Raw genomic sequence first — 27,847 nt, 5'->3', positions numbered from 1 at the left:
TTTCCCGTTTCTATCCTATTCAGACATATAGAAGGCAAACCCTGCCAAAACTGGAAACAGATATGTCTGATATTGCATCAAAATAAGAACTTTCCCTCGTTATTTGATTACATGGTGTAAAATAAATGATCATTTGACAGCAGTCAATTTTTCATTTTATTTTCAAAGTTGTTAACTTCCATTTTTGTTTCATTTATTGTCTTTCTAATTTTTCATATTCTGTAATTACAATATAAATTTTTATTTACTGTCACATTGTTTCATTTAGTTTTCTTTCTAATTGTTTTGTTTTTCTGTATTTATCTGGTAATTTTTTAAAATTTATTCAGATTTCCTCATTTCCTCATGTTCTTTTACTTTCCCTTCTGTGTAAGACATAAAGGGAAGAAAATTTAAATAAAAAAGGAAGCAAAGGCAGAATTCACTTTTATTTAGGTAAAATACACCATTCTGTTTAATTTTGGTGTTCTTGAGAGCAAAACTGCTTAATTAGCTGGTGACATCAAGTGTGTGGGCGTGTCAGTCTGAGGAGGCGGGGCTTTGGGTGGTCCACCAGACGTCGGGCGTCAGATTGTGCAGAGCTGCTGGAGGACCCTCTGCGTGGAGGATGCGATGCTTCCCCCCGTGGTTTCCCCGGTTTCTCCCACCCACGGGCATGAAGGGATCTACTTGATCCCGCTTTCCTGTTAAATCACCAGCTGGTTCGGGATCTGCTCGGGTTTATGCATCGGATCTTTCCAGCTCGGTGAGTGTCAGTGGGTGCATATTCCCCACACACCACCGATGCTGCAGGGAGCAGACGGAGCTACAGCCGCTGGACATGCCGTTGTTTGCAGCCTCTAGGCGGGAGGGAGACGGCCGCTGCGGCCGGCACAGAGCGCCGTCGGACGGGGAGCGGCTGCGCTCCGTGCGGGAGCGGCTGGAGCTCATGGTGTCGGTGCTGGGAGAGCTGGAGTACCTGCGGCACCGGCAGCAGCTGCTGGTCCTGAGCGCCCTGAAGGAGGAGGTGAAGGAGGCGCGGAGCGATGCTCAGCTGAGCTGCGAGGAGAACATCCTGGTGCTGCGGAAACAGCTGGTAGGTCCCCACGGTCCGCACCGCAGAGAGGCTCCGTTAACCAGCAGGCAGGGCTCAGAAAGACAAAGATCATTAATCGCTTTGTGCCTTTTAACTTTACCTGTATACAGTTTTCATTCCCGGCGTCTCAAGGCTTCAGATTTTACTAAAGCATGCTGAACTGACATTTTTCTTTGTCTTTTAGTAAGAGTTTGAATTTGTTATGCTTTTTTTGTTTGTTTTACATTTCTCCAAACTGAAGATTATTTTTGCTTTTATTTCCCAAAGGTTAAGTCTTCCTCTGGTTAATAGGTTTGATAAATATTTGCTAAGGTTAGGAAACTCTGCATGCTAGAGCAGCAGATCAGTGTTTAAATGAAGTGGTGCTGCTGACGGAGGTCAGGCGAGGAGCTCCAACCATCTGAGCGGAGCCTGAGCTGCTGCTCCTCCACATCCACCAGGTTTCATAAAGCACATTGCACAGCCAGGATAATCCAGGACAGACTCAGAACTGTCACAGTCCTCTAATCAAACCAGGAATCTCGTGACCCAACACCAAACTTTGAGTAGAAGCTTCTTAATTCTGTCTTTGTTTTCAGCAAATCTCAGTTACTGTGTTACATCACAAAGATAATCCCTCCCCCAAGTCTGTAAGGACAGGGAGGCTGTTCATAAAGTGGCAGCTGGTAAACAAAATCTCTGAATGTCTGTCCTTGCAAACAGAACTGATTGACTATCATCAAATTAATCTCTTAAAGGGGCAGCATCATGTAAAAATTACTTTTTTGAGCTTTACATCATGTTACAATGTTATTCAAAAACATACCTGGAGTGTTGATATGATTCTTTGAGAAATCCTTTAATTTCCATGCTAACCACTCAGCTGTGTAAAACGCCTGGGTGGACCTAGCTTCACCTTCGGAGCTGCAGTTTCCAAGCTTCCACCTCGCAGAGCAGCCCTTCCCTGTGACTCCTCCACTCAGCTCCTTCAGACTAGCTAGCAGCAATTAGCAAACATCTGGTGGAACTACTCATCATTGCAGGAGCTGCTTCTCAGTGCGACCCTGGTAAAAATGTTGTTAAAGGGTTAATAGAGTAGCCATATTGCAATGATTTCCTGAAGGCGGAGTTTCAGAAAAAGCATGAGCTTCTTAAAGAGACACATTCCCAATTTCAAGGAGTTGAATATTGAAGTAAAATTTCTTTTAAGTTGTATTTGGTATGTGTAATATTTTTTCTAACAAATGAAGTTAACATAGTTACTTGATTGTCCTGTAAAATGATATTATGTGGCTGGAAAATACATAAACCTGACCTTTGACGACTATGAAATGAACATTCCTATGGGTGAAAGTGACAGACTCACCTCACAGTAGTTTTGTTACGATGTTATTTCATGGTATATTTGATAATAGCGTTCTACACAGGATCCATCTCGAGCTGGCAGAGATCGTCATGAGCTGTAACATTTCTCGTGGTGTGAAAGGCCCAGAGTCTGAGATGGACCGACTGGACGAGTTCATTACCGGGAACGACTGTCGACTGTCCCAAATGTCCCCCTCTGTAAAATGATCAACTTTAAATAGTTTGGAAATGTCCCACACAGCCATCCATTAGTTGTAGCAGTCATTGGGTGAGAACAAACACATCCTGGTCAGGTTGCTAAGTTAACACAACAGCATGACCACACTGCACTGTTAGAGCTTAGAGAGCCAGAGAGAGACGTCACCGAATACGATCCTCTAACGGTTTACAACTTTATCTTGTCTACTTTGTAGTTCTCGGACTGGCCTCTGCCGTTCTGCTGTACACATTGTTTCTGCCATCGGGGTCTGAGTTCATTCCACTCGGTTTGTCTTACTGGGCGCGTCAGCTGTGTGTGTTTCTCTACAGCAGCTATTTGTTGTTTTTAGGATTGAATGTCTGAATCTAACAGGATGAACGTTGTCAGAGAGTGTCTGGTATCTCATCAGCTCGTTTCTGATTTGTGGAGTTTTCCCTGCCTTTCTTCGCTCTCCGCTGGAATCTGGAGCTGATTAAGGTTGTTAAAAAGCATGAAGAGTTTGTTGCTTTTGTTGCCTGTTTTGTATAGTTTGTGTGTATTGGGATGAAGGGTGTAGAACACACAATAGTAGAAGTCTGTGGATCATATTGTATGACTTGATCAGTTAACTTTCCCTTTACTACACTGCTGATTCAGTCATATTTTCATGAGCGTTATTTGTTTACCATAAACTGTGCAGGTGCTGCTACTACTCGCTTCCAGATCCACTGTCTTTTCTGCCAGCCGTTAGATGCTGTAGCCATCACTGCTCCCAACAAACTAAGTCAGTGTTTACATTCTGCATTTCACAGTTTTACTCATTTAATTGACCTTTCTGCTGGTAATGGCACATTTCTGCTTGTACAATTTTATTTTCATTTATTGAAAACAGACTGTTTAATGCACAAATGCACAAATTCTCATTTTGGGCATTTAAAAAAAAAGATCCTATTTAATCACACATTCCTTTGGATCAGAATATGCTATTTTTAGATACTTATATCTTTGTGTTCCTTGATGTTCTGTCACTTAAACCTGAATTTCCCCAATGTGGGACGGTGAAGGGTATTTCTATTCTATTCTATTCTATTCTATTCTATTCTATTCTATTCTATTCTATTCTAACAGCTTCCTTCCTCTGAACAGACCCTTCCCTCAGCAATCCTAAACTAGTCCTTTAAGTTTGAGTAAAGATAACTGCAGCCTTTCACACCAGCATATATCCCATTAACACAAAAAACTTCAAAAAACTCTTGTCAGAAAATTAGAATGTGTCTTTCTGTTGTTTTTTCATTCTAACTGGGCACTAAACAAATCAGGGCACAGTTACTCCTGTAACTTTTTCAGTAGAGCAGAGTCGTCTTCTCTGACATGTATCGGTGCATCTGCTCTCAGTGAGCTCTGTAGGTAACGCGTTGTTGTTGCTGGAGGAGTCACGAGTTCAGCAGCAGCAGGATCATGCAGACTGGTTGCCATTTTCTTTCCCAATTACAAAGTGTGTCCCTCGTGATGCCTGCAGTGTGTCCTGTTGTCAGAGCACAGCTAGTTCAACTCAGCATGGAGGAAACTACATTCATATTGTTTTCATTTTCAAAACAGATATTAGATATTCATATTTTCCACTGTGTTTTTTTAACATGTCAATGTTAGAATCAGCACATCACTACTGATAAACTGGTGGAAAAAGCACAGCGCCTTGCGGTATTGGTACCTCTTGAATTTTTGTGCATATTGGCAGTAAACCACAAACTTTAACATATTTATTTGGATCTACATGTCACAGATCAACATAGAGAAGCACAGAATTATTGGGTGGAAGGCAATGATCAATTTTGTTTCCAAATAAAAATCTCAAAAGTGCGGTGTGCGCTTTTATTCAGTCCTTCTGAGTCAATACACTGCCTTTCTCTCCAGTCATCGCTGAAACATCCAGCTTTAAACGCCTACATAATTCTTTGCGAAACAGTTCAAGCGTGGTCAGATTGGATGAAAAGCGTCCAAAAACAGAAATGTTCACCTCATGCCACAGATCCACTAATTAGACGTAGAACTGGAGCATTTTAACAAATGATTATGCTTTGATTTGAACCAGCTCTGACTGCATGCTGAGGGTGAACCTCCTGACCAGTTTCAAGTTTCTGCTAGCGCTCCTCCTGTCAGGTTCTGTGGGTGGACAGCCTTTCCTGCTGCTCTCCTTGTCCAGATGACGGATTGATCAAAGCTCTGAAATGTTCAAACCTAGGAATGCTGCTCTAGATCTAACTCTGCTTTAAACTTTTCAGGACTTTCTCCCTGATCCGCTGCTGGGTTTCTTAGTCTCCATGACGCTGCTTGTTTTCTAACAAACCTCTGAGGCCAGAAACAGAACAGCTGCATCTAGATTTAGATGAAATTACCCACAAATGAAGTCTAACTACTAATTAGGAGATCTTGTAAGGCGATCACTTGCTCTAGATTTTATGTGTATCAGAGTAAATCGGGCTGAGAATAAAAATACACACCACAATTGAGATTTTTTTTGTTATTAGCAACTCTTACATGACAACAATCCCTTTTCTTTCTGTATCACAGTTCAGCAATGCTTTCTGCAGATACGTTTTGAAATCTGAGTGTAGGATTAACCCGAATTTCGAGCTCTGCGTTCCACTCAGTGTGAGTTGCTGTCTAGTGTGTGTTCCACAGAAGCAGCAGTCTCTGTTCGTTTTTCATTCAGTCCTCAGTGGACTGAAGCAGGTTCACACAGGATATTGAATCAGATGCTGTGGTAGTGGGCGGAGCCTGAGACTCGTGCTTCAGTGTTGGTTTGGCTGTGTGTGCTGACTCTCACCAACATAATGCTTTCACAGCCTGAACCTTTAGCTGAGAACCTCGGAGCAGCTCAAGTTCCTACGTACCGTCGCGCACCAATAATCCCTCAGATTTGAGGTCGTTTCCATAGAGACCTGCTGCTATTAATGATGGTGGGTCGGTGATCAACCAGCAGCTGTGTGCTTCAGTTTCTCTGCAGCAGCTCAGTTGTAGGAATTTGGCACATGACCTGCAAGCAGAGCTGCATAGCCCACATGTTTTCCATCCCACAGCGGCGGGGCGGGGCCGCTCCAGACGGTGTGTCTGAGTGTGTGTGTGTGTCCGTCCACCAGCCTCACTGCACAATGTAGGGCAGATTTAGCAGGACGTTATCGTCAGGCTTTGTCTTTACATTTTTGCCAGAATGAGCCACTCGAAAATGCAACAGTCGATAAAAATAAAAAACAACGTTGACTTTGCAGCTGAGTTAGCGAGACATTCACATGTGCAGTTTGTTAAGTGTGTATCTGTAGTCTAACATATCTGCCTCTATCTGGGTCCACATAGAGAGACATTAAACCCGTTAAAGTCCAACATGTGTCCAACATTCGTCAGCATTGTAAGCCATGTTCAACTATGGAATGTAAAGAAACGTTACAACTCAAACAGTACAAAGTACAATAATATTGTTTTATACAGATTCTCACCTTTTATCTCCTGTTTTTACAAATTTACAAATGTTTGTTGCACAGATCGGGTCATTTTGCACAGAAATTAGTAGACATGTACCTGCAAAGATTTTTCTACGAAGGAAACATAAAATAACAGACTTTTATGTTTTTCATGGTTTACACTCTGTAGAGCTGCAAATTCATTCTACATTTAAGTGTTTGTAGAAAGCTGGGTCTCCTTAGATTCAGGATTTATTTCCTCTTTCTTTTTTGGAAAGGAAACTACTTTTCAGAAACATAACTCACCATCCATCTTCCATGCCTCTCTTTTCTCTGGGGAGGTGTGTGTGTTGCTCAGTCCATCACAAAGACACACAGGACAGACAGACATGCACTTAAGGTCAATTTAGACATCTTTAAATCTGATTTATTTCAATTTTGATTAGATTATGTTTCTTAGAATATCTGCTTGTTAGAAAGTCAAAGACAAAGAGAAAAACGAGTCAGTGTTCAATGTAAAATCAACTTCCATCTGTGTGTTTAGCCACCTTAGGTTTGTTTGTTTGGTTTTTTTTACCCTTTTTCTAGATTTTAGACATGGAAATGATCAAAATATTCTCCATCAAACCTGGTTTCATGCTTGTGGTTGCTTAACAAGAAGAGATGACGGAGCCTGAACTGTGTGTTTGTGTCTCAGAGCTGTCTGAGGAGGGACGCCGGAGTCATCAGCGAGTTACATGAGCTGGACCAGCAGATCAACGAGCTGCAACTGGATCCGGAGCCGTCACATGACCAACTGGAGACTGACAGCAGGCCCAGCTCAGGTGGAACCCCACGGAACCTTCAACACTTTTGTCATCATGCAATACACATAGGCCCGTCACAATAACGATAAATTGTCCCAGAACTTATTACGATAAACGATAATATTGTTGTTTTGAGACAACTTTCAACTAATACGATAGTAACAGTGGAAGAGTAATGCAAGAATGTCAGAGTCTCAAAGATCAATAAACTTTAAATTTTGATGAACATGTAAACATTGTAACTAGAAGACATTTTAAATATCCAAATTAAATAAACTAAACAAGAGAAACAACAAACAAAATTAATTCTGAATTCTCTGTAGACAAAATTGTCTTTCAAAAAAGGGATAATTGAAACCAAAGCACCAGACTGAAGACCAGTTTTGGTGAAAAGAGAGAGAAAAGAGAAAAACGATGAATCAAGCAAATGAGTTTGCTTTAGTTTATCATGCAATTAATTGATTTATTGTTTATTATGACATGCCTAAATACAAAACCATTTGGATTTCAGTAATGAACCGGACAAAAACCCAGATGGATTCATTGTTTCACTGCATTTTGAAAACAAAATATTTCCAATAAGACAACTCTGATGGTAATGATATGTTCAAGAATTATGAAGACAGAGAAATATTTTTGCAAATCTGATTTTGAAATTCTGAATCATTTCTGTTAATTTTTGGAGGGGGAAAAAAATCTAATTCTGAGATTAAATGTATATTAATATCAGATAATGACTGATAAAGTCAGAGAAGAAAAAAAAGAGATTTATACATGTTTGTGAGGTTTTTACTTAATTTTAACAGAGAGATCCAGATAAATTCAACTCAATCCAGGTGTTTTAGGAAAAGACACATGAAGTTATTCTCATACACAAAAGTAAATATGTGGAACTACCAGAGCCGGATTTAGAAAGATGTGGGCCCCGGGTTCTGCAGCCAGTTTTGGTGCCCTATCCCTAAACACAAAATAATTTTACTAATGCAAATCATGGTACATTTATAAGCAGATCAGAGGATATGAATGAATATGTCCCCTGTACGGTGATTCCATTTTGTTCCTAAAAAGATACAATACAATTTCACATACTCAACTAGTGTTTATTTTTTTAAAGTCCAAAAATATTAGCACAGTTTACCCATGCTAATTTTACTTATATAGTCCAATATCTGCAAAAAATGCAGGAAAAAGAATCTTTGGGGCCCCCAAAGACGCAGGGCCCTGGCTTCTGCCCTTGTAAGGCCTTTTTAACCTCTGGACCAGAATACAATTGTATCTCAGTCTTGAATGTAGACTTTAACCAGCAGAAGCTGATAGTGAAGGTTGAAGTTAGACCTTCAACTGATGAAATATTAGAATAGCTATCTTCACCACATGACTGGTGATGACAGGGTCAGTGCAGTGTCCACCTGTCAGTTCAGAGCAGATTATGACCTTTGACCTGTTCTCTCCACTAGGGTTCTATGAACTGAGTGACGGGGCCTCTGGCTCACTCTCCAACTCGTCTCACTCGGTCTTCAGTGAGTGCTTCTGTTCGACCGCCGACGCTGAAGGATACTTCCTGTCTACAGGTACTTTGACTCAGTTTGAACAGGAAGTCGTCACGCAGTCAGCAAAATGTTTTCCATCAGCGTTAACATCATACCTGAGTGTGGTTAGGGCCGCTCTCTCCACCCCAACCACACACACTAACAGGAAGAGGAGAGCTGTGTGTGAAATCCCTATAAAATTCTCTGAAGCTTGTGACAGAATATCAAATTTCGAACCTTCCAGCCTCCCTGCTGATCAGTGGATGTCAACCTCCTTCAGCCTCTCAGACTGTACATGGAAAACAAGCTTCAGATGATGTGTCTTTATAACATGGTGTAGGAGGAGTTGCTCTCAGCTAGAACTCTGACCGTGGAATGACACCTGTTGTTTAGACAGCTGTCCCTTTAAGAGACTTTAAACGGGGTTCTGCTGTCAGGCCAGTTGCCGTGGGGGCCGCTGCCCCATTTTGTTAAGTTTTTGGTTTGAAATTAAAAGCACAGGTTAGATTTTCTTAAAGCAGCGTTCTGGTGAATAGCAGTAGAAACTGTACAGAGATGTTAGCAGCTGGTGTGAGAGAAGCTAAAAATAAAGCTAACATCTGCTGCGTTCTCTGATCTTATCTCTAATGTCAAAGCGTCTTCCGTGTTCTTACTGCCAGCACATTTGCAGCACATTACGCTCTTATTTATGAAGAAGAATCTCTGTGGGATATTTAGTGGGCTTGACAATGAATCAATAGAATAGAAATATTCTTTATTGTCCCTTAGCGAGGAAAATCCAGGTGTAACAGCAGCAAAGTAACGACATCAAATGATGTAGGGTCACACCAAGATAAAAGCATTAAAAATATATTTTAATAAAGCATACTCTGATCCTAAGGACTATGCAGTTGCATAGGATCAGTTTTTTCATTTACATTTTGAACAATTTTGAAAAACTAACCATATACTGTACTGTAAGGATGAAATTACAATATAACATACTATGCAATTATCAAAAACAGCATATTCCAATCCAAAGAAATGTGCAACTGAGTAGATTTTTTTTAAATGTACAAAATGTGGATATACTGTATGTTTATGAATTTAAAAACAGATTTACACTATCACCACCTTCTTAAAATAAAGTCTTTTTTTCTTCTTTTTTTTGTGCAAAAAGTCATTTTGGCAGAAAAATCACAACCTGTTTCTTTCCAAAATATGTTTCAGACAAAAATAAACACTTGGCAAAAAAATAATAATAAATAAATAAATAATGAAAGGAAAGGGATGCTGCATGAAAATAAAACAGAGATGAGTCAATTCTAGCAGAAATGTTCTGTGAAATGAGTAAACCACTTCAAGTACCCAGATAAATGTAAATACTTATTGAGTTTGGTGGGAGCAGCGATGGTTCTAGAGTCTCACAGCTGACAGCTTTATGCTGCTAGGATGCAGCAGTCTGTCACTGACTGCTCACAAATAAATATATAGAAGACTGAAATGCCTGAACACATGTAGAATTATTAGTGTTGCCACAGCCGCTTTGTGCAGAATGTATAAAGTCAGGCAGAGAAATATATTTATATGAAAAGTTGTAATGTTACAGAGAACAACCTGTAGTGGGGGACGGGGGAGGGGAGTTAACACTGCAAATACAGTTTTTAAAGTCCAGGAAAGTAAGTATGAAGCAAATGATTATATCAGAAGTGTTCGCAAGTCCCTTTCCTCTCCCTCTATCCACCCCCATAACCTCCAAAGTCCAAGTTGGGTCACTGAAAAAAACATTCTGTCAGTAAAAGCATCTAGTCTGCGTTGTTGTTAGTTAGGAATATTAAGCCTAATTGAACATTTGACCAATTAGAGTTAACATTTTATCAACAGTTTCTTTTCATATTTTAATATTCATTACAACATGCAAGAAACTGTTATAAGACTTTTTAGATTGTTTTGACAACTGCTAAAACATATTTACTGAGTTAGAAATGGAAATATGCATTTAAGACAGATGGAAAGATTAATATCAATTAATGTCACATTTTTGAATCATTCAATAATATTGAATTTATCTGAGAACAGCATGTACATCAGTAATGAGCGAAGTACTTTCAGACATAAACTCTGACATGCATGAAGAGAATGGAGTGCACACACAGGGTTAATATTCCCAGCACTCTGTCTCCACTGAAAGGAATTTTCCACTTACTAATGCCTGAGTGTTCAATCTGCAGCCTAACCAAACAGAGTCAAACCTCACTCAGCCTCACTCAGCAGACCATTAGACCCTACTTCCTGCAAGCTGTTGGCACTCAGCAGATCAGCAGCATGAAATAAACTCGCAATAAGTTAGACTGTCTGTGTTTGACACTGTGTTCAATAGTTCTCGGCCGTTAAACGTGTTGACGTTCACCAAGATACATGCCATGCTGTGACGGTGAATAACTTGCAGCTGTGTTTGATTCTGCTTTCTTCGTGTTCTGAACGAATAAACTGAAATTCTTTCTGTTTTCAGAGGAGCTGGCCAGCTGTTTGGAGTATGACGTGCTGGTTGGAGGATTTTATGACGACTCGGGTTCCTCTGGTGTTGTCCGCCGCTCACTCTCAGCTCCTCACCAGGCTTCTCTGGAGGCTATGTCACTGGCTCCCACCGACTCCCCGTCTAAAAATCTCTGCAATTTTTTCCCCAGAAATGCGAGCGACATTTACAACTACCGAAGCCCGTCACACGCTGCGGCCGTCCAAGGCTCTGCACTTCTGCAGGTTTCTGGTGACGGAGGTCAGTGCAGAGATGAAGCTGGTGGTGAATGTCTCAAAACAGAAACCTTCCCCATACTCGGTTCTGTTTCAGGGTCTCTTAGACCTCAAGGCTCCACTTTCCAAACTCATTCCAGTAAACACCTGGAGAAGTACATCTTTGGTCTGTTGCAGCGGAGGGCCCAGCCCATTAGGGCCAACAGACCCAGGACCAACATCAGCACGGACCCTCTAAAGAGCGTCGTCCGTCAGCCCAGTCTCTGTTTGAGACAAGTATCTGGTCCCTGTTCTGGTGCTGGAACTCTGCAGAAAGGGTCTGAAATAAAATCTGTGTTCCCTACTGGAGAAACCTCAGCAGAAGTCATTACCATCTCATCTTCTCCGAGGCAAAGCTCTTTAGAAAGCAAAAATGAAGAGAAGGGCACTCAGTGTGTTTCCCCTGATGATACTGTCATCATAAAAATCAGCTCCAAGATCAACAAAGGTGACTCAAATTCCAACTTGCAGAACAATTGTTCTGTCACCAGTCGGGTCAAGAACACCAGCACAAAGAGACCCATTAGCAAGACAGGCAAAGGGTCTCTTTCGCTCTCTGGTGCTTCTGTCCCAACTCTTCTCACAGATAACAAAGTTCAGAGAAGTCCAAAATGTAACTCATCAGACAAAGAGACGAGTCAGCCATGTTGCCCTGTTGACCAAGAGCAGATCGTCAAATCAGCTCTAACAGCTAAAACACAGACTGGTGCTTCCAAGAAGCTCTCCAAGGCTCTACAAAGCTGCCCATCAGAGGAGAACAAGTCAGAGCTGGTCCACTCCAGTGCAGAACCTTTTGCTCAGAATCACGAGGAAGACATAAGAGTAGTAAGAAGAAGTCATGTGGGGAATGGCAACCTGGCCAAGCAGCATAACGGTAAACACCGCAAAGGCAACAACAGGAATGTTAAGATTACCAAAGTGAAGAGCACCAATAGAACATCCACCATGTTGGCTTCTGAGCGTAAGGAGGTGCCTTCAGAGAAAAAAGATAAGTTCTGCCTTAACCCTAACAGGGTTCTTCAAGTAGACGATGAAAGCTCCAACCATGTCAAGGTCTCCAACAAAGGAACTTCATCAGGCTTGAAAAACATCTCTGCATCCACTCTGTTAGCTGGAGTCCCAGACAAGCAAGCAAGGTCAACACAAATCTGCGTGAGATCAGGAGTATTAAAGCAGCATCACCATGGAAACTACCATTCCCATCTTCCCCATGGACGCGAACAGGTCATCGTTGTGGCCAAGCCAAAGTACAAGCGGAATGATTACCGGCCCCTGCGTGCCATCAAGGAAGTACCATGCGACGGTGGGAACAAACACGGCCAGTGGCGGCAGAGAAAGAAGGTAGTCAGAAACTCTGCAGCCAAAATATACCCAACCTCTGGGGGGCAGTGTAGCCCGTACTCCAACGTTGCAGGGAGTGACTCAGAGTATTCGGCCGAGTGCGTTTCACTCTTTCACTCCACCATTGTGGACACCAGCGAGGACGACAAGTCTAACTACACCACAAACTGCTTTGGGGACAGCGAGTCTAGTGAGGAGGAATATGTGGAGGAGAACACCACCACCACGGACACTGAGGAGAGTGGAGGAGGAGGCCCTGGAGGGGGTGGGGCGGGTGGGACAGTCAGGCACAGAGGGCAGCTGAGGACGGCTCGGGTCACAGTAGGGAAACTGGAAATGGACCCAGCTCAGACTAAGACCTTTGTTAAGATTAAGGCGTCTTACAACCTGAAGAGGAAGATACTCAGATTCAGGTCGGGTTCACTCAAACTCATGACCACGGTGTGACTGGACCAGAACCAGACCTGCTGGTTGTCTTACCCAGTTACTTCTGTTGCACCTGAAACAAATCAAGTGGTAGAAAAATAAAGGTAAGACGGGAGCTGGAAGGTACACAACATGCAAAGCTACAGAAAGCATCAGTTCAACACCTGACATTTCTATCATCTCAGTCCTCTTCAGACTAATGGAAGAATCCAAACCATCTTTGTAGAAGTTTTCTCCTGAAATGAACAACAATTCTGATGAAACTTGCTTTCTAAACTTCTTCTTTTGTCGTTATAAAAAACGCAACTGGCAAACATTTAAACATATTAAATCTGGGTTTCTAAATTTACAATATGACATGGTCAACATTTTGACAAATGGTACTAAAATGTCCTCCTGAAGTCCAGAGACTAAAGAAGCCTTATTAGAAATGCAGGTCAGCTAAACCGAACCCAGTTGAAACCATGTATTTACACTAACGGATCACAACATTCTGAAATGTTCCCACTAAGCTCAACAGTGCAACATTTCAACATTTGGCATAATTCTAACAAAACAAACATGGAAATGAAACAAAACACGAATGAATAAATCACCATGTACATCACATTGTTCTTTCAATGTTACCATTCGACTCGAAATGCGATTTAATGATGTCTTTTCAACATACCCATCAAAATTTCATAAATATGTTTATTAGTTCTTGTTTGTTTATACTGTTATAAAAAGCATAACTGAGAGAAAACCTGTAAGCCACTTTGTAACTAATTTGGCCGGATGCTTAGGGTTATTGTCCATCTGGAAAACCCATTTGTGCCTTCTTTATCCAAGTGGTCACTACGGCCACACGCACTGGTTTTAGTTTCATCAGACCACAGCACGTCTCCAAAAATGAAGCTCTTTATCTCAGAGTTTATTTGCAAGCCGTAATCTCATTTTCACCTTACTTTTGGACTAATGGCTCCTTCCTCCCTGAGTGGCCTGTCTGTGTCGGTACAGAACTCGTTTCAGTGTGGATGATGACACTCAGCAGCGTGTCCAGCTTCAGCAGCTTCACAAGGTTCAGTTTTTCTTCTGGGGTTGATTTGTGCATCTTACATGCAAAACCTTTCACCTCTGACACAGGAACGGGTGATGGTTGGACATTCTCATGCTGTTTATTCTCACACATGATTGTTTGAGCAGATGAACGTGGAACAGTCACTTCATTTTCTCGGTGCAGGTCGGATAACTGCAGATGTTTTCTGTATATGTGTATGTGTATGTGTGTGTGTGTGTGTGTGGACGTGGTGGGGTGGGCGTGCGTGGGTGTGTGTATGTGTGTGCGTGTGGGGGTGTGTGTGTGTGTGTGTACAGGAAGCTGGCGTAATGCAACTATTATCCTGAACGTATAAAGGGAGGCCATTTTGGCTTCAGGGGATGTGAGCGCTATTCAATTTCTTGTGTTTTTATTTTGTTTTGTTTTTTCCGTCTTGAAGCTTGGTGGTAAAATATGAAATGTTCTGCCGTGTTCAGTGTTACAAATTCATCACCAAGATTCTTGGGCTTTTTAAAATCAATGCAGCTTGGGAGTAAAGGAATTTCTTAAAGGTTTGTTTCGAAGCCATTTTACTTGCTAAAACTTGTTACTTTCTGCTTGTACATTAGCTGCATTTGGCTCGAGGCCTGAGGTTCAGTTTTGTAAAAGCAATGTGTTTTTTTATATCCTACACTTTGAAGTAAGCCATCAGTGGACAGGACATGCTGTTAACATGCTTGATCATAGCCATGTTTTGTATTCTTTATTTACTGAGCGTTTCTGTTTGGCTCACATTTCTGTAATTGTATTTTTTGCAGCTGTCTGCTGCAAAAAACATATTTTTAAAGCTATTTATGCCTAATATATTTGCTGTACAAAAAAACTCATTGTTGACTCAAAGCCATTAAATGTAAAGACCAGATGGACATCTGTTCCAGCTTTGTTTTAACTGCATTGAACACAGCTGAAATTGAAAATGATAAATGATGTGAATGTCTCGGGAAAGTGTCCACTTCCTGTGATGACTGAACTCAGTTCTTTTATTCGTAAGGCAACAACTGTCTTTACCTTTAGTATGTTTATAGTTTTGGACATGGGTTGTGAAATGGCAATACATAAATAAACCAAACTGAATCAAACTACCACCTTGGCAGTGGGATGAGGGTTAAACCAGCCTGAGCCATAAGCAAACTAAGCTCCTGGTTCATCAGAGAGCCTTAAAAAATGCTTAGTTTTCCCAGAGATCAGATCTACGAAATTCTTATTAGTTCATTGAGAAAAAGTATGTAATTAAATTTGACCTAATATTTCAGAATAGATAAAAGTTTAAAATTGCCTAAAATCGGCAATTTTGCAGGTACAAAAAATATAGTTTGATGGAAGAGGGCCCCCAAATAAAATGTAGTTTCAGGCCTCATACAGCTTTGGACCGGCCCTGAACTGGATTTAGCCTCATCATCAGGGTCTACATGCCTTCTTTAAAAAGAAATTAAAAGCCAGGATTGCTCTTACTAACGTCACAAGCTGCCTTTCTGTTTCAAGTTTTCTTTGCTGATATTTTTTCTGGTGTTGAAGTTATTTGTATTTCAATGTCGCGCCAGGAAAGAAACCTTCAGTCAGTAGCTGATTGTAGGAATGTTTCTCCACCAACTTCATGCATCACAGCTGGAGAAATGAACGACTGTTACCAATATATGTGTGTATTTAATGTACATGTACGCCAATAATGGTGCTTGACCCTTTATTAAATGTGGATTTCACAATTGTGTGTGTGTGTGTGTGTGTCCACTCTTTCTTATGTCTTTTGAGTTCAGCTGAGACCGGTATATACTGAGGTACAGTAGATCCTCTTTCACTGCACCTTAATAATAACCTAACAACGGTTGTGCGTTCCCTATACTTTTTGATGAAATCTGATTTTATACGATGATTTCAGTGTCTCATACTCCAGTTGCAGGAAATACTGAGGCTTTTTAATACTTTCTGTCTGGCTGCATTTTCCAAGAGATGACTGATACCTATAATTACAGAGACCACAATTCATGAGACAGATGTTCGTACAGTTCAGTAAGAGTTCAGCTCATCCCACTTCACCACAGAGCACATTTTGTTTGGAAAGAAGAGGTGGATAAAAGGCTGTGGGAACAAAATGAATCTGTTTGCTTCCATGGAACATTGCTGACAGAGACACAGCCACCATAAATATGTATACATACATATAGATAGATAGATATAGTGTATATATATAGTAAATTATTTCATTTTAGGTGTTGAGATGCAGTTAGTCAGTGTGGGGTGCAGCGCTGCTCAGCACCTCATCACCATTATGTCACAGTCAGCACAGCAGTGCTGCCCCTGGCCAGTCAGTCCTAGATCTAAGTGCCGATGGCAGCTATGTATCATACTAGAGTTCCAAAAGCAAAAGTTCTGCAACTCCCCCCAAGAAACTGATAAATGCTACCACAGACATTCATTTGTCCATGTTGTCTTCTTTCCACGGGTATCTTCAGCTTTTGTCTTCAGTGACTTTTCTTTCAGTGACTTATCAATTAATATTTTTAAACACAATCCTTTGGTAAGCTTTGAGCTCATGCCAAGGCAAGTAAACTGTCATTTACATGCAGTACCTTGTGGTCCACAGACCACCAGGATCTCTGCTATTTTGCTGTTGTGTTTTGCCTTCCTGTGTTTTATCTTTAGGTTTTACCTTTTGTCTTTGCCTTATTAATTTAATTCTGCAATTTCTCTCCTTTTTTTCAGTTCATCACACTGGTTTGACTTCGGCTGCTTACTGTTTCTCCTAGCAGCAAAACTGTTTCTCAAGCCCAACTATGATCAGACAAGAACAAACTTACACTTTTTGGTCTACATGCAAAACACTACTTGTGGCCAAACCCAGACACTGCAGATCAATCTGGAAAAGAAAAAAAAATGGCATTGAAACATGGTGGTAGCAGCATCATGCTATGGGAATGCATCTCTTCAGCAGGGAAGGAAGAAGAGGGAGAAAACTAAAGACCTGAAACTGAGGTGGAGGTTTCCCTTCTAACAGGACAACTCCAAACCTACAGCCAGAGTAACAATGGAATGGTTTAGACAGAGAGTAGTTATGAGTTAGAATGGCCTAGTCAAAGTCCAAATCTAAATCCAAATGAGAATTTATGACAGGATATGAAAAGAGATGTTTATATTTGCTCTCCATCCAGTCTGACTTTGGTAAAGACTGGAAATCTTTTAGAGACAAACCCAATAAAACCTTCAGCTGTAAATAAAGCAGAAAGTGGATGTACACCGCATTTACCCAGGTGGCTGAATGCAACCTCACATATTCCTAATCTTTCTTTGTAAAATAGAAAATGTAATACTTTTCCGTCACAATTAAGCCCCAGTTTGCAGGAATCTATCACACACAATCCAACTGAAATCTGGTTGGCAAATGAAAAAACTGTGAAAAAACTCAATGGGTGTCAATACTTTTGCAAAGCGCCAGAAAACTTTACCTCTACAAAAGCTTGATCAGCAAGAGGTGAGGCTGATACCAAATAAGGAGCGGAGTACAAGACTGCAGCATGCTGCTTTCGTTCTGCCTCCTACATGCTTTAACATGACATCATCCTTCCACCAAACACCAAGAAATAAAATCCATCTGACGTGATGGATCCACTCCACAGATCTGAGGAGCCTCTGCAAAACTAGTTCAGATCAGACAAAACACAGAATAGATCCATTTTCTCTCTTTTTTCTGATTGTTGCCAAATGAATTGAGAATAAATGGAAAAAAGGCGCTGACTGTCTGTGTTATTTAAACACTTTATTTAAAAGTTAAAAAATTACAAAGAGCCCAGTGAACACTGAGACAACTGCAGGCCTGCTGTGTTCTTCCTTCTTTCTTCTTTTTTCCTGTGCAGTTGAAGAAAAGAAAAACGGAATCTGCAAGCACGCACACACACACGCACACACACACCCACCCACACACCCCTCCCCCCCACACACAGGCTGTCAGCTCGGGGATACAGGGAATAAATCATAGTTGTGTTACAGGAAACACTGAAAATCCTTGAGAGTGCCCTTCAACACTTCACATAAACACCAAACCATGCACACACACACACACACACACACACACACAGACACTCTGCAGCACTTCCTTTATCTCCTTCAGCACCTTCAGACCCACATTCCCCACTTTGCTGGTGTTAACGGGTCAGACCAGAATCACTCTCTAGACGTCTCCTCCTTTCATCAGGAAGAGTTTTTATGTTTTAGACAGAAATAAAACAGAATCAGTTTAAGCAACTCCATGTTTATGTGCATGTAATTCAATAGGATGTTTCCTGTTCCATAGCTTATCGTGAGTTATGTTTAGAATCAAAATGGCCGATTGATTTCCTGTATAAAATCACCTCCTGCTATCATCCCAACCTGCAGCATGTCTTCTAGTTTACTTCACTGCTCCTCTTATTGCACTAAATAAGTCAGGCGGTGTGTTTTAGAGAGAAAACAAAAAATGTAATGTCATTTGATGTGACTATGATTCATGCCTGAATGGGCTGACAATAACTGAAGTCTTTGTGTTTTCTGAAAGTCTTTAGCAAAGAGAATTTTTGATTTTTTTTAAAAAATGAAGCTACAAGAATTTTCACACCACTCCAACTCTCTTTGTAACCATAGTTACTGTGTCTCTCACTGCCGCCTACACAATGCACAAAGGATACAACACTGGAGGATTGCTGCTGACCTGACCGCTGCAAGCAACATTTATTGATATAAATTACAGAGCAACATCATTGTTCACATGTTGTGGTTTCTGTCTGACTGCAGGAACTCAGGGCTGATGCCCCTGCAGCTGTTTACCATCAGTCTCCATTTTTGTGTCACAAATTTGAGTGTTTTTCTATGTACAATAACATTTTGTATTAATCAATCAATCAACCAATCAATCAGTCGAGTTTGTTTGTATAGCACAAAGCAGTTCAAAGTGCTCTACATCATGACAACATAAAAACATCATGAACGCACCACAATTTCACAACTTTCAACAATTGTGAAATCAGGAACAGACATTACATTTTGTCAAGTGTCTTTGTTAAAAACATCAACACACATCAAATGTTTTGGTTAATATTTCATTTATTATGGTTCAAAAGCAGCTCTAAACCGAAGGGGATTTAGCCTTGATTTAAAGGAACTCAGTGTTTCGGCTGTTTTGCAGTTTTCTGGGAGTTTGTTCCAGATTTGTGGTGCATAGAAGTTGAATGCTGCTTCTCCATGTTTGGTTCTAGTTTTGGATTGTGAGCAGAACCAGAACCAGAAGACCTGAGAGGTTCTGGATGGTTGATACAACAACAGCAGATCTTTAAGCTGTTCAGTGATTTATCCTCCTGAGACCCAGCAATACATTTTTGTCCTCTGTGGAGGACATAGGTTTTTTGTTCATAACTCTGAAACCATACATGCCACTGTGTTAAATCCTGTTGGTCCTTAGAGAGGACATCCTGGGCCTCGAAATGTGTTCATATTTGCCACAAGAGAGTCCCGATGTCCTCTCCAAAGGACATACTCTAAAAAATAAATAAAAACATATTTTGAAATTTTTTCAATTGTAGAGATGTTTTTTCACTCCAAAGAGTCATGTAGTGTAAAAAAAAAAAAAATTCAAAAACTTTTTTTTCTCTGGGTCTCTTATAAAATAACATCAGAATTTTAAAGTCTATTCTCTTTGTAAAGGACTACAGACCTGGGTGGTGTAGAACTCAGTGATGTTCTCTATCTTCCTGGTTTAATGTTAGAACAGCAGAGTTCTGGATCGGCTGATTGATTTTTTAGGCAGACCTATGAAGACACTATTGCAGTAGCAAACTGTGAAAATGTTATTATAGATAAACGCATGAGTTTCTCTAGATGTTGATGCTGTTCTATGCTGATTAGGCTAAAGGCGTTTCAAACTTTCAAAGAGCCAAATGTCATTGTGCAACAAACAAAAAGGAAACCATTTAAACAGGGGTTCAATCAAATGAGACAGTGTGTGTATGTGTGTGAGCGTGTGTGTGAGCCGTGATGCTGCAGTCCATGCCTTATGAATCTGCCCCAAATGTGAATTAATTTTGCCTTATAATCATCTTAAGGCTGCAGTTATCTCTGTTGCTTGTTTCTTTTGTTTTATCCATTTTCCCTCCACTCAACTTTCCATTCATAAGCTTGCATATTCTATGAGCAGGCAGTTTCTTTTGCAATGACCTTTTGTGGCTTACACTTTTTTTTGGCAATTAGCAATCAAAGAGACCAACATCAACTGTTATGGAGAGTGAACTAAAAAAACTTTATCAATCAGTTTGATCCGTTTCAGTCAGTAAATATTTTCTGGAAAGACACTACCTTATTTTGGAAAGCAGACTTACTTCTTTTGAAATATTTCAACACGATCAATTATTATTGTATCCATATTTCCTTAAAGGAATGAAGGATTATTCTATTTCACATAGGCTATTAAAAATCCTTTTTACGTGGTCTTATGTAATATTCAAATTTCTGGAAAACAATCATCAGCTTTACGCCATATTTATCAAAATGAACCAAAACAAGAGCTTATATGATACATGACCTCATTTTTTGAACAAAATGACTGAAATAGTGAAGCGTTATTTCGTTTTGTTGAAGCACATCCGGATATTGGTTGTGCTGAATCGTTGTTTGCCTGCAGGGGGCAGTAGTGTATCCGGGAGTACCTCCGCTGCTCGCGGGTCGCAGAGGAAGAAGCAGCTGCTCTCTGCTCCTCGCTCGGTGAACGTTCATTCTTTCCGGAGAAGATGGCGGATCTAGAAGGTGAGTGTGCAACACATTCTGTGGGGCAGGGGCAGTTTTTACTTCTTCTCCCGGTCAAATAACGATGTTTTAACGCCTTCTCGTAGCGCGGGGTTTTATTGCCAGTCAGGCGTCTCTCTGTGTAGTTCAGCTGCTTTTATTGTAGCGAGGAAAGCGGGTTTGGGAATTTGGTCAGAGGTGCAGCTTAGATTAACAGTGGTGTTTTTGCAGCCATTCTGCAAAACAAATCTCATCCAAATCTCGGTATTTAGATCAGCGTTCTGCGATGAAATAGCGCGGCGTCTTTTATTAGTCGTGATTTGGGCGCGCGAGCTGTTAATGCGTGGAACAGGAAACACGTGGCGAGTCATTTTGATCAAGCAGGCTCTAAACTGTAAAAACCAATTATATGAAATTGATTGCATTGCTATTTTGAAAGTGACAGCGTTGTTTTACTGTAGTTTGGTCTGTTGTGGTTATTGACCTGTAAAATACAAACTAGATCAGCGTCGCTGTGTTTCTGTGGAACAACCGGAGCTGTGGAAACGATGTTTCAGAAGTAGCAACTCTTTCAGTGTGGGGTTGCATGTTCAGTGGCCTGTTAGCTGGGCGCGTTAGCCACCACGTGTTGCAAGCACGTGGAGACACCACGTGGGCCTCTGCTTAGAACCCACGAAGAAGAAGCTGAAGTTAGCGTTGATAGCAGGATTTCCGTGGCGTCCTTAAAGCTTTCAATTTAAAGCAATAACAGCTATATATAAACATTGAAATTTATAATGCGCTTCCTCTGGACACCAGTCATATGAAGAAGTATCATTTGTATCACTAAACTGCTCACAGTAACTGCATTGAATTTATTAATACACTTATTGACTAAAAATTGAAATAAATAAATGTCAATTATAACAATATGAGCACTTTTTAAAATATTTTTAAATATACATTTTTAAATGTTACTAATTGAAATTTCTCAGGTCTTATTGAATGAATAAACGGGAAACTTGGCCGATGGCTTCTTTTCAGTATTTTTTTAACCAGTTTTCTGTTTGTTTGTTTTAAGCTTCAGCAAAGAAAAAGAAGAAGTCGAAGAAAGTTTTGGAAGAATCCGTTGGGGTTTGTAGAAAAACTTGACTTGAAGCTTCATGTTTTCAGAGCCCCTCCCCTGACTGTTTCTGAATAGTCTGCCTGTGTTTCCTAGGAGATCCAACAGAGTGGAGACTTCTTCATCCAGCCAGAGTCCATCGCTCCCTCACTGGACACGTCACAGTGGCCCCTCCTACTGAAGGTCAGGCCCCAGGTGTTCCTGATCTGATCTGGGGGATTTTAGTTTTTATTTGATGTTTCAGAGCCATGTGAGATGATGAAGCGGTTTATCCATTCTCTGAGTGCCGCCGCCCCGTTCAAGTTGCTGCCCTTGCTTCCGTTCTGGGGCGGGGGCCGCTCCATGGGGGGGCTGGAGTTTTCCCGGCGTTCTGCTGGGTTACAACCAGCAACCTCACGGGGTGTGACTGGACGGGGCCGCGGCCAGGACGACTTCCTGTTCTGATCACATTTAAATAATGTATTCATAAAGCAAGTTATTCAGCTGTATGTGATTATTTTTTTAAAACAATTTAAAGACATTTCCTGTTTTTCCTACAGAATTTCCACAAGTTGAATATCCGAACAGCTCATTACACGCCCATCCCGTGCGGCAGCAACCCTCTGAAGAGGAACATCACAGACTATGTCAAGTACGGTAACGTCACCCTGAGCTTTCTGGGCCGGTTCTGTCCCAGACCCGGTTCTGACGGCGATGTGTCCGCTCCACCAGGTCGGGCTTCATCAACCTGGACAAACCGGCCAACCCGTCGTCTCACGAGGTGGTGGCGTGGATCCGGAGGATCCTGCGGGTGGAGAAGACCGGTCACAGCGGAACCCTTGACCCCAAGGTCACTGGCTGCCTGATCGTCTGCATAGACCGAGCCACGCGATTGGTCAAGTCCCAGCAGAGTGCCGGTGGGTTCCCTTCATCTGCTGCCTATGATTACTGTTAGTCTGCATGAGCCACGTCAAACAACCGCATCATCAGGACAGAATAATGCTTAGAATTAAAATCCCCCATTTTTTCCATACTTAATCTCATTTTAACAAATTTCTTTTCTCACTTTATCTTCTCAAGGTAATTACAAATGACAGAAAATATTTCCAAAAACTGCCTTTTATGTCAGTCATTCTATTTATTTGACTTGAATTCAAAGGCCAAATAAACAGATGCTGTGTCCCACTCTTGCCAAACAAGATGGCCGCCCCCAGTGGCATCGTCTGAACTACGGAAACCAGATTTTCCAAAAACAAAATCTTGAAAAGCAGAAAAACAGAAGATGTGATTAATCAGTAAAACAGACGTACTGCTCAGTGAAACATGACAATGTTTCCATTTAAAACGTGGTGAAGGTCATGACCTGCTCTCTGCTCTGATTCCAGGTAAGGAGTATGTGGGAATCGTCCGGCTGCACAACGCAATCGAGAATGAGCACGTTCTGGCCCGGGTGAGCCTCCACTTTGATCAGACTGTGCTGGACTTATAGACTTAATTAGTTTGAATGCAAATATAACATAGTGTCATATGACACAGTTAGAGAAGATGTTGATCGCTGCTGACTGGTCGTCCACAGGCCCTGGAGACGCTGACCGGAGCGTTGTTCCAGCGTCCGCCGCTGATCGCTGCAGTGAAACGTCAGCTGAGAGTCCGGACCATCTATGAGAGCAAGCTGGTAGAGTACGACCCAGAGAGGAGGCTGGGTGAGGAGCTGCTTCTTACCCCGGTTCATTCCAACTTGTCCAGATGAAGCCTAGAGCCGTCCTGAGTCAGAACCAGGCGGACTGCTGTGGCAACCGTCTTCACACATCCGCCTCCATTTAAATCTGTCTGTCCTTCCCAACAGGCATCTTCTGGGTCAGCTGCGAGGCCGGGACCTACATCCGGACCCTGTGCGTCCACCTGGGGCTGGTGCTGGGCGTCGGGGGGCAGATGCAGGAGCTGCGGCGGGTCCGCTCTGGAGTCATGGGAGAGAAGGTGAGGAGGAGTTCTGGTTCCAGCCAGAGGTCCAAAGCGTTGAGTCCAGCTCTGCTGTTCAGTGCCGAGTTGTTAATTAGCCTTTGGAAGAAGGAAGAGCAGCGGAGACACGGCGGCCGGAGCGTCCCAACCGCCGAGGCTCAGAGCTGCCAACAACGCTCACGTCCAGTGTGGCTGTATGCTTGCAGGACAACCTGGTGACAATGCACGATGTTCTAGATGCCCAGTGGCAGTTCGACCACAACAAGGACGAGACGTACCTGAGGAGAGTCATCTTCCCTCTGGAGAAGCTGCTGGTGTCGCACAAGCGGCTGGTGATGAAGGACAGCGCGGTGAGTCTTCCTCCCTGGAAACAGGCTCAACTTCCTGTTCACGTTTGTTTGTTGGGATCCCCATTAGCCGTTACCATGACAATCTCTACTCTTCCTGGCATCCACAACATAAAAAAAACATTAGTTACAAAAACGGTTCCACACACAATATAACATTAGTAACGTAGCATGTTGATTCATAAATGACGTTTAGAACACCAGGGTGTTATAAACTCGGAAAATGAATAATAAAGCATGACATTGTTCAGAGTTCAAAGCATAGAATTAGACTAAATAGTTCAGCACCCGTTGAAAGAGAACATTCACTGATGCCCCATCTGGAATTTATTTTCAGTGTCAGGACTGATACAGATGTTAATATCAGATCAGTGTCTGTCTAAAACAGGTCTTGTATTAAAATAGTGTAAAGTTTGGCTGAATAATAGTTGGTTGTGTAAAACATTTAGTGTCTTGGATACTATTTCTATAAATAAAAAATCATAGTGCAGTGTGAACCTCTTCCTGCTGGTTTTTGGATCAGTTCTGTGGTTGTGACCTCTGACCCGGCTCCGTCTGCAGGTCAACGCCATCTGCTACGGCGCCAAGATCATGCTGCCCGGCGTGCTCCGCTACGAAGACGGCATCGAGGTCAACCAGGATATCGTCGTTATAACAACCAAGGGCGAGGCCATCTGCACAGGTGAGAGCGGGTTGGTCAGTGGGTTGTCATGCCGACGCCACATGATGATACGAGTAGATGCAGCAGCTTTCGGGCCGTGATGACCTGCTATCTATCACCCTTACCTGATGGCTCCTCAGTTAGCCTGCCATCTGGTCAGACTGACCGGTAACCAGACTGAAGCCTTTCTTCTCCCTGCAGCTGTGGCTCTGATGACCACAGCGGTGATCTCCACCTGCGACCACGGCGTTGTAGCCAAGATAAAGAGGGTGATCATGGAGCGGGACACGTACCCCAGGAAGTGGGGCCTGGGGCCCAAGGTACGGAGGAAGAGCCTTCAGTTGTCTAAAGGTGTTTTTCTAAGTGATGGCCGCCAGGCGGCGCTAGAGAGGCCTCAGAAAGTTGGAGGGAAAAACAAAATGAAACATTAATTTATAAATAAAATTAAAAAAAGTTAAATCTGTTTTTCAATTATCCTAAAATATAGGCTAAAGTAACTTATTGAAATGTTTACTTTTGTCTTTCCAGAAGTGTTCACAATATTTTTATTATTATGACTTAAGTGATAAGAACTATTTACGACTATTTCCCACAAACACAAATGATCCTCTTGAAAAACATTCTAATTTGTGACGAGTTTCTTTAGGACACCAGTGACTTACAGGAGAGAGATTTATATCACTAAACTGCACAAAGTAACTGCATTTAATCATATTTTCAAATGTATTTCATTATGTAATGATATTCATTGAATACTGGAGAAAATACTGAAAATATATCCAAAAATATCCTAAAAACCACAAATATTAAAAATTAATTGAAATTTATTGCGACCACAATAATAAATTCATCTCAAATGATGATGTGATAAATTTCCACCCCTAGTGGAGATTAAATAGAATTTGATGTGATGTAAATTGCTACATATTTTCCAATCAAAAGTTTTTTAGGTAATGCCATAAACATCATATTCCTGATTTTTTTTTTTTTTAATCCACCACAGACAATATGAGGCAGCAGTTATACTTAATTATTGAATAGTTAATAAAAGCTCAAAGTACTGGTGTGTTTGTGTGTGTGAACCAGGTTTTTATACCCTTGTAGGTACAAATCTGCTGTTTTTGTGTTTAGGTCTAAGGTGTGAATTGCGTTAAGGTTAAGGTCAGGGTTAGGCTTTAGAAAATAATTGAAAATCAATGTGAAGTCCCTATAAGACACGAAAACGCACCTGTGTGTGTGTGTGTAACCTCTGGTCTGATGCTGTGTGAACCAGGCGAGCCAGAAGAAGATGATGATTCAGAAGGGCCTCCTGGATAAACATGGTAAACCCAACGGCAGCACGCCTCAGGACTGGAAGGACCAGTATGTTGACTACAGGTACCCTGCACTCACTGGTGGCCCCTGCTGGTGGCCCCCCTCACTGCAGAGAGTTATCCCTCTCTGAGCTGCCGTGCTCTCTGAGGGAGTCGCTCTGCTACATGAACTCTCTGCCCGGAGCCTCGGCCCCTGGCCAGCAGCAGCTGGGGGCCCCGCTCCCCAGAGAACAGTCTCAACTGTTTCAGGCCCTGAGGCAGTTTAACGTCAACATGTGTTTTTCTCTGCAGCGCCTCCGGTGTGGCGGCCTCAGGCGACGCCTCTGCTAAGGTGAGATCACATTATCACTTTAGAACGATGGTCTTTAGGTGTGCTGTCATAACAAGCTGCCTGTCCAGCAGCAAGGTAATACGGCAAGCTAATTTATCATTTAATCAACATTTCCTTCACTACCATTTACATTATCAAACCCTTCATTGTTAGTTCTAGATGGAAGGAGTGTATTTGTGGATAAATGCTCACACACATTACGAACGTCATGGCGAAATGTTAGCTTCTGGTTAAAGTTTAAAACTTCAACAGGAAGTAATCATCTCTCACAGCTGGGAGTCCAGACCCGGAAGCAAAGTGTAGAACAGGGCTGTGGATTTTAGGCTGGAGATTTAAAAAAAAAAATATATATTTTTTTTGAGGCTGAACAGAAAATAATCCGTTGTTCCCATGAAAGAATAATTTAATGACTTTTATTCAAATTGGAATGGCAATTTATTTATTTTGGATTCAGAAAAATTGTTTGCTTTTCAAATTGATTAATGGATATTTAGTTTAAAGATCGTCTCGTGATATTAAATATCTTGTCATGTTTGAGGCAGGATACTGTCTGTACACCGTGAATTCACCGGACAGTACATTTTTCCTGAAGTTTGATCAGCTGTGATTGTGACGTTCTTGCAGAGGAAGAGAGAGTCAGCGGAGAGCGACGGTGAGCCGGCCCAGCACAGCACGCCGTCTGCTGAGGACATAAAGAAAGAGAAGAAGAAAAAGAAAAAGGAGAAAAGAGCAAAACTAGAGGAGGCGGAAAAGACAGAGGAGGAGCCCGACACGCCGGTGAGTTGAAGTGGATCTCCTCAGTCTGTGGATATGACCTTTTACCAGAACTGAGTGAAGTGTGTGTGATCCAGGTTGCCGAGAAACCCAAGAAGAAGAAGAAGAAACAGAAGGAGAGCGAGCCGGCTGAGTGAACGGCGCCTCGTTCTTCCAGCCAGCTGGAAGTGAATCTCAGCACAATGTGCTGCAGCAGCTGTACTGTTGGGCATGAGGACGGTGTTAACTATGGACATGAATGGAGACCTGTCTCAGTACCAGAACAGTCCAGAGGTCTGGTTCGGTTCAGTCCTGTTCTAGCAGCTGTACTGGTTTTCTCTCTGCCTTCCGTCCTCAGACAGGACAGACCATCATGTAGTCGACATGGAAACGGAAACGCCCTGCTCTGTTCATGGAGGAGAAAGAACACATTTGCTCATTAAATCTATCAATTTATTTCAATCTGTAAATATTTAACTTTTTTATTTTGAAATAAAAATGTATTCTGTATTTGTCCTCGCTGGTTTTTCAGAGAATGTGTCAAACTGGTGATGTCTGCTCTTTAATCTGGACTTCTGAAGGAGCTGCTTCTGATTTAACTAGATCAATTTAGTCTGGAAATGCTCAATATTTGAATTTTCAGCTTTTAACTCGCAT

The 27,847-nt window shown here is 41.8% G+C and overlaps 2 protein-coding genes and 1 non-coding gene across 4 annotated transcripts; all 3 read left to right on the top strand.

Annotated features, from left to right (window-relative positions):
* Positions 1-561: 561 nt before the first annotated feature.
* On the top strand, positions 562-13,533 carry dact1 (dishevelled-binding antagonist of beta-catenin 1). 2 transcript variants are annotated; one of them, XM_032546378.1, is made up of 5 exons: positions 562-745; positions 837-1,075; positions 6,753-6,879; positions 8,319-8,432; positions 10,882-13,533. In XM_032546378.1, the coding sequence occupies exons 2-5, from the start codon at positions 929-931 to the stop codon at positions 12,945-12,947; spliced, it is 2,454 nt and encodes an 817-aa protein (XP_032402269.1). In that variant the 5' UTR covers positions 562-745; positions 837-928; the 3' UTR covers positions 12,948-13,533. The 2 variants fall into 2 exon arrangements, with proteins under 2 accessions (XP_032402269.1, XP_032402267.1); XM_032546376.1 differs by having other exon boundaries at positions 562-1,075.
* Positions 13,534-20,683: 7,150 nt separating this feature from the next.
* dkc1 (dyskeratosis congenita 1, dyskerin) lies at positions 20,684-27,700 on the top strand. Its single transcript, XM_032546379.1, has 15 exons — positions 20,684-20,766; positions 21,806-21,858; positions 21,944-22,030; positions 22,387-22,478; positions 22,559-22,743; positions 23,212-23,276; positions 23,403-23,529; positions 23,673-23,803; positions 23,992-24,135; positions 24,694-24,814; positions 24,995-25,113; positions 26,067-26,170; positions 26,398-26,437; positions 27,062-27,214; positions 27,289-27,700. The coding sequence occupies exons 1-15, from the start codon at positions 20,751-20,753 to the stop codon at positions 27,346-27,348; spliced, it is 1,497 nt and encodes a 498-aa protein (XP_032402270.1). The 5' UTR covers positions 20,684-20,750; the 3' UTR covers positions 27,349-27,700.
* LOC116709668 (small nucleolar RNA SNORD83) lies at positions 24,851-24,927 on the top strand. Its single transcript, XR_004336929.1, has one exon. It is a non-coding gene; the product is annotated as a small nucleolar RNA SNORD83 (small nucleolar RNA).
* Positions 27,701-27,847: the final 147 nt, after the last annotated feature.

This window comes from Xiphophorus hellerii, chromosome 19, assembly GCF_003331165.1.
Source record: "Xiphophorus hellerii strain 12219 chromosome 19, Xiphophorus_hellerii-4.1, whole genome shotgun sequence".
In the NCBI taxonomy this organism is placed as follows: Eukaryota; Metazoa; Chordata; class Actinopteri; order Cyprinodontiformes; family Poeciliidae; genus Xiphophorus; species Xiphophorus hellerii.
The sequence above is the reverse complement of the archived record's forward strand: the minus strand, read 5'-3'. Positions and strand labels throughout refer to the sequence as shown.